This window comes from Arachis hypogaea, chromosome 7, assembly GCF_003086295.3.
Source record: "Arachis hypogaea cultivar Tifrunner chromosome 7, arahy.Tifrunner.gnm2.J5K5, whole genome shotgun sequence".
Taxonomy (NCBI): Eukaryota; Viridiplantae; Streptophyta; class Magnoliopsida; order Fabales; family Fabaceae; genus Arachis; species Arachis hypogaea.
The window spans coordinates 21,825,452-21,831,967 of record NC_092042.1 but is presented as its reverse complement, the minus strand read 5'-3'; the positions used below and the strand labels follow the sequence as shown (position 1 = coordinate 21,831,967).

The window sequence follows — 6,516 nt, the reverse complement described above, 5'->3', positions numbered from 1 at the left end:
CATGACTTAGGTAATAACACTTAATATTTGATTATTACCAAAAAAAAAAACACTTAATATTTGATTCAATTCTTTCAGATACCAATTTGAGTTGTATAACCTTTGGATCTCCAAATTGACATATGCATAAAATAGAAGGAAAATGTTTGCAAAGAAATGGATTGCAATATCGAATTTACTCTTCCTTTGTACAAATAATTACCCTAGTTTTTCCAAAGGATAATGCGATCATAGGAATCATCATAACACACCAACATGAATTGTACTCTAACATTTTCCATCATTGAGATTTCAAAATACAAAAAGGTGAAAATAGTGTATATTGATAATGTCAATTGAACAGAGACATTTATAAGAAGGAAACAGCCACACCCCACATCAGGGTTTTCTTGATGATGCTGTGAAGGTGCTAGAATACAAGATTGCAAAAGAACCTAAAAAATTTACATCTTCATTACTTCTATATAAGCAAACTTGTTATCAAGTGCTATATCAACAGTTTAGGTTCCACAAAAGGCCTATCGTAAATATGGACCTTTTTCCCTTTTACCTATTGATTCAGTGAAAAGGCGCAATGACATTGTTTGATTCATGTAACCGATCAACTTTTTGTTGTTTACCTATTGATGTTATTTGGACGCAGCAACAATGTTAAGATCTCGGAGAATTGAGGGCGTTTCGAAGGGATATTGTTCCAGCACTTTGTCATGATTGATTTGAGTGTTTGTGGACAGTCTTTTGGGATTTCAGGTCTAAGGCCACAAGCAGCAATGCCAACTGCTGCTTGAACAGGTGAGAATGCTGAATATGCTGCTTCACCAGTTACCATCTCCCAAATTACCATGCCGAAACTATAAACATTGCTCATCGATGTCTCTGTCACACTCTCAGGATCCCCGGCAATTATCTGTTTCCAACACGTAAAAGAGAGAAAGAGAAACAGGTTAGCATGGGGAGTACGTATTAATCATGCCATATTAAGAGTCTTTTGAATAGATAAAAGGGTAAATTAAGATTAAGTGATATTTTGCACGTGGCACCTCTTGGTTTGTACTTTGTCATACCTACCTTGATCTCCCTTCTTAGAAAGCATGTCAATATCATGAGAAGTTAGTGTCACATTTTACAAAGAACATGACACCAAATGCCATGAAATCTCAAGGAGGGGTATCATGTGTATAATTTAACAATGGAGGGGTGTCATGTGTCATATTGTTTATCTTCAAATTTAAAGGAATTTAGTGAAATTTAACCACACAAAATAATCTGTACTAAGAAATCAAATGTCTACATGCTCTCTCACTCAAACTGAATTGAAATTGAACCAAACAATTTTATAAAAAAACCAGTTTTTTCAAGTAAAAAAACTGAACTGAAACTACAGTTTTTTGTAAAAACCAGTTTATTAAAAACCAGTTTTTGCACTTTGGTTTGGTTTAAAACCAAATAAAACTAGTTTTACAAAACAGTGTCTTCTTTCTTCCAAAACTATCAAGAGATCATGCATGTCGACCCCACCGGCCGCCCCACCAACTTGACCGTTCCCACTGCCTGACCCGACTAAATGAAAATAAATTTACAATGTAGTACAATTAACCCTATAGTTGTATATAAACCGGTTAGAACCGGTTTCTTATATGTTAACTTTTTCTTAATATTATTATTATTATTATTATTATTATTATTATTATTATTATTATTATTATTATTATTTTATTTTATCTTTTTTATTAAAGTCCAACCAGTATATTCTATGGTCAGTTTTGATCATTCAAATACATCACCAGTACGGAGTTACAAACATATGATTAGTGAGTATAGTTTATCTAGTTGAGGGCAAAACGGGTAATTATGATGTAGTCCTCCCTCTTCTCAACGAATGAATAGTCTAACTTGTTATTTTCTGAGTAGTTTTATCAATCAAAAAGGTAGAATACTAGGACAAAAATCATGTTAAATACTTAGGAAATGATGACTCCACTATGGTATGTATTAATCCTAGTTTCACACTAACACTGATTTGTCTAATGATATACACGAATGCTTAGATAAAGTAAAAGCAAAAAACAAAAGTATTAAAGTCATATTAAGCATGCTCAAACAATGATGCTAGTACAAAGTGACAAAGTTTCCTTTTAATGCTTCAAATACAATGGATATAAACAACATGCTTTGAGACAATGCAAGTCAAAGTTTGCTCTAAATTGTTCTCTAGATGAACATCTAGTATGTCATTTCATGTGTTTATATATATAAATGTTAAGTCCATCAAGAGAGGAAGCAGACAAAAATGTAAAAGAGCCTAAACTGCCTTGGACTTGAATTTGTCATTGAATATTTTAATATATATGAAGACAAACAAACTAGAACAAATAAGAAATAAAAGTTAAGAAAATGTCAAGGTTTGATTAATATTTATTTGTGACAATCTACAACTAAAAGTTGCAAACATAAAAACTTATTATTATTAATGCCAAAGTGATAGATGAATTTACTGACCAAATCAGCGAGTAACAAATTTTTCACACACTATTTTCAGAAACAGATCACTGTCATTGGTTCATTACGTGTCAAAAGATTTTCTGAAGAAGGTTAAAAGCAAAAAGCAGATTCCCCCACCCATTAGTCCATTACAATTACTATATATTACCTTAAAAGCATGCATGTGTATTTATATTAGGTGTCTATGTGTCAAACCATAGAGAAAGGAGGGACCCTATTCTTTAAAGAAGGCAAAGGACAGGTAACAAGACAAGACCCTATTCTCTAACTAATTTTCTCTTTAAAGAATAGTTTAAACATGCTTTTATCCTAGTAAAATTAGCTATTTATGAGTTTGGTCATTCTCTTGTTTTGGTCAGAAAATGATAATAGCAACTAATTTTACTTATTTCTGAAAATTTTTGGACAGTAGGACCAAAAGTTGTAAATAACTAGTTTTATAGATACCAAAATGTTATTTAAACCCCCAAAATGGAAAGCATTGGAGAAAAATGCGGACTGTGTATAGCAAATACAATACAGTGTTACATAGGACCATGGAACACAATCTTGTAACACAAATTACCATGATTGCAACAATTATTCTTCTTCCAAAACTTGAAATGAGTGTTAAAATATAAAAACAGTTTACACCTAAATCAGTATCTAAAAAAAATTCAAATTGGACATTTTGATCCTCAATAAATTTTTATTACTTTAGAGTTCCTCGGGACGGATTGACCCCTCTATAAGGAGGACTAATTTGTCTTATAATGGTATTTGTTGGGAGATCTAATTGCCTTATAATAAAATTTGTTAAAGATTTATTTGTCCAATACGCATATTAAAACATTTTATTGTAAGTGACAGAGAGGGACTAAACTGTCCCACAAAAGTAATGCATAGGGACTTCCAAAGTAATAAAAATTTCTGATCTGAAATTTGTTGAGGACCAACTTGGGTATATACTCTTTGAAAAAAAAAAAGAATGAATAGGAGCAAACCTCAGGAGCTAGCCACCGGTATCCATCAGTTTCATACTCCATTGCTTCACCAACACTCTTGCAAGCAGTGACTATTCCCATGTCTCCCAAGCATGCATTCCCATGTCTATCCAACAGGATCCTCTGTGAATTAAGGTCCCTATAAGCAACACCATGATCATTCATGAACTTGATTCCTTCAGCTATATCAACTGCAATTCTCACAATATCCTTAGCATGAATCTTCTTGTTCTTCAGCAACAAGTCATGCACAGAACCACCTTCCATGAACTTGGTAACTACACACAAACCATGATTATCATCCACACAGATACCAACAAACTGAAGAATGTTTCTGTGGCCACAAGTCATAAGTTCAAGAAGATCTTTTCGGAGCTCAAACTCATAAGCATTCCCTTTGTCACACCCCTTGAGTTTTTCAATGCCAACCCTTTTCCCATTGTAGAAACCTTTATAGGAATTTGGTCCAATCTGGTCCAAAAACTCAACATTATCTGAATTCAACACCCATTTCTCAATCTCATTACAACCTGATTTTATTGTCTGCCATTCATCCACTGACACAACAAAAGATGAACTAGGCAATGGAACCTGAAGCTGAATCTTTTGGCTTGAATTCTCAAACTCCCTCATCACATAGCATGATGATGCATCCCCACCACCATCTTCTTCAATTTCTCCACGCTCTGATCTCCCTTTTGAGATCTCTTCCTGGCACCCACAGAGCCCAAAGGGGAGCTTCACAGCACTGGTTTTTGACTTCTTCATCGCAAATCTGAGAGCATTTTCGACCCGGGTCCTCACCAGCTTCTCTTGACCTTGCTGAACAACAAGGAGAACAATCCCAATTGTGAAACTTTTCTTCTCAAAGATCTGAACTTTCTTGCAGGAAATGGATGAACTGTCCAATGCACTAGACATTGCAGGCCACGAGATCGGAGAGTTGCAAGCAAAAGTGAGCTTCAACACAGACCCTTTAACTACATCACAACCACCACCATCATCATCACTCTCCTCTTGAATCAGGATGGCAGGGTAGTCACTGGCTGATGCTTGTTCCATCAGCTTGATGTGAAGAAACACATCCTTCATATCAAAATCAGCTTGTGCATAGCTGTGGAAATAACAGAACAAATCATCAACAAAAGATAAAGTGCAATGAAGGCGGAAAAGATTCATCTTTGGTTACTGGATGTTCCCACGTTCTGACAAAAGTGAAATTCTGAGGGTTCTAACATAGTAACATTGAATCGAGAGAGTTTATAACATTAAAACCATCCTTTCATTTTTGGTCACTTGAAGTTCCCGAATTGCAGAAGAAGGAAATGAAAAAAATAAATGAAGTTGAGAGAGTTTATAACATTGAAGCAAACAAAACCCAGAAAGAGAAAGTGTAAAAATCAGGGAAGAAAAATATTGAGAAACTCCCATTTCTCGTTTTACTTCACTTGAAGTTCCCAAGTTGTGAAAAATGCAGACTTGAGGGGTATGATTCAGATCAAGCAAATGGGGTTCTCAGAATCCGTGAAAAGATCGAAACTTTAGCATTGGATTCCAGTTCAAACCTGAGTGGCAACGAATCGTAGTGCTTCCGAATATTGGACATGAGCTTCTCCGGTAACTGGCTTCCAGGGTATAGCTGAGTCAGGTTTCGAACAACGCAGCCCCACACAACTTTCCGTGACCCTTCGATCTTCGAAGAATTCGTAGTAGTAGTAGTAGTAGTAGCAGTAGAGAAAGAAGAAGAAGAAGAAGAAGAAAGTGGGTCCCTTGTAGTATTGGAGTCTTGAATGTTGAGAGTGTTCTTAAGTGACGCAATGGCTTCGGAAACGTTTCGTGAGAGCTTCTGAAGCTTCTTATGGACGATGGAATTATTGGAGTCTTTGGTTGAGTTGGTGGAAGAGGCGGTGGTGGAAGAGGAAGAGGAGGAGGAGGAGGAGGAGGGGGGATCGAGTGCGGTGAGTCCTTCGGATCTTTGGTGGGAGCGCATGAGGACCTGCTCGACCATGTCATCCTCGGTGGTGGTGGTGGCGCGGCTGGACCAGCACTCTAATGCTGCAGCCATTGTTGGATATGGAAATAATAATAATAATGTGATGTGAAAAGTGTTGGAAGAAGAAGAGTGTGAGATTTGGAAGTGAGAGTCGGAAGGCGATGGAAGGTGGTGGGTGTGTGTGGGGAGTGACAACAACTGTTCTGAATTGCAATAAATGTTTGCGTAATCAATAATGATGTTCTTTGCTATGTAACCGCCGGATACTTCCATTTTACCATTTTCATAAAAAAAAATTTAAAAGTTTAATTTTAGAATTTAATTTTAAAACATTATCCATATAAACGAGGTGTATTTAATCACATAACGTCACATTAACAAAAATAACTATTTCTTATATTGACCGTATAAATAGTCATCTAAAAAAATAGTTGTAATTGCACCACTATATAAAACGTTAAGTGCATCAAAATTAAACTCTTAATTTTAATGTGTTAAAAAGTTTAAAATATTTTACATAAGGTGGAAACTCAGGTGCAGTCGACTTTACGTGAGGTTGATAGTTGAGAGTCGTTAGATGAAAATTTAGTCAAATCAGTCAAATTATCTGATGAATCTCAATTATCCACTTTACGTGAAGTCGACTGCACCTAATTTTTTACCTTTATATAATTATCGGAATTGAACCGGTCATTGAACCAATTGAACTACTGGGTCATTAGTTTAACCAATGAGTCACTGGTTAAACCAATTGATCCAGTCTCACGTAAATAGAAAAATATAAAATAATCAAAAATTTAAAATTATAATTTAAAATACATATCTTCACTAACATTTTAAAAATAATCAAATCATTCTAAAATAATATGGAACAAAAATAATAAATATTTTATTATTTTTACTCAATCATAAGTATTTTTATTTTTTTATAACAAAATAACTATTACTTTTAAATTTTAATAATTTATTAATTAATTTATATCTATTATACAATTATATATTATAAGTATTTATTGAAAAAATAATACTAATAGATAT

General features: G+C 34.5%; 1 protein-coding gene across 1 annotated transcript; it reads right to left on the bottom strand.

Moving 5' to 3' along the window:
* Nucleotides 1–256: 256 nt before the first annotated feature.
* Nucleotides 257–5,716, bottom strand: LOC112702771 (uncharacterized). Its single transcript, XM_025753946.3, has 3 exons — nucleotides 5,051–5,716; nucleotides 3,486–4,599; nucleotides 257–907 (listed from the first exon to the last, which is right to left on the bottom strand). Exons 1-3 carry the CDS (start codon nucleotides 5,548–5,550, stop codon nucleotides 617–619), a joined length of 1,905 nt encoding a protein of 634 aa, XP_025609731.1. The 5' UTR covers nucleotides 5,551–5,716; the 3' UTR covers nucleotides 257–616.
* Nucleotides 5,717–6,516: the final 800 nt, after the last annotated feature.

Coding starts and splice junctions, on each gene's coding strand:
- LOC112702771 (XM_025753946.3), bottom strand. CDS start 5,550: ATGGCTGCAGCATTAGAGTGCTGGTCCAGCCGCGCCACCACCACCACC. Junction 4,600..5,050: donor TACGATTCGTTGCCACTCAG/GTTTGAACTGGA, acceptor TTATTTCCACAG/CTATGCACAAGCTGATTTTG. Junction 908..3,485: donor ACCGGTGGCTAGCTCCTGAG/GTTTGCTCCTAT, acceptor TGTTGGAAACAG/ATAATTGCCGGGGATCCTGA.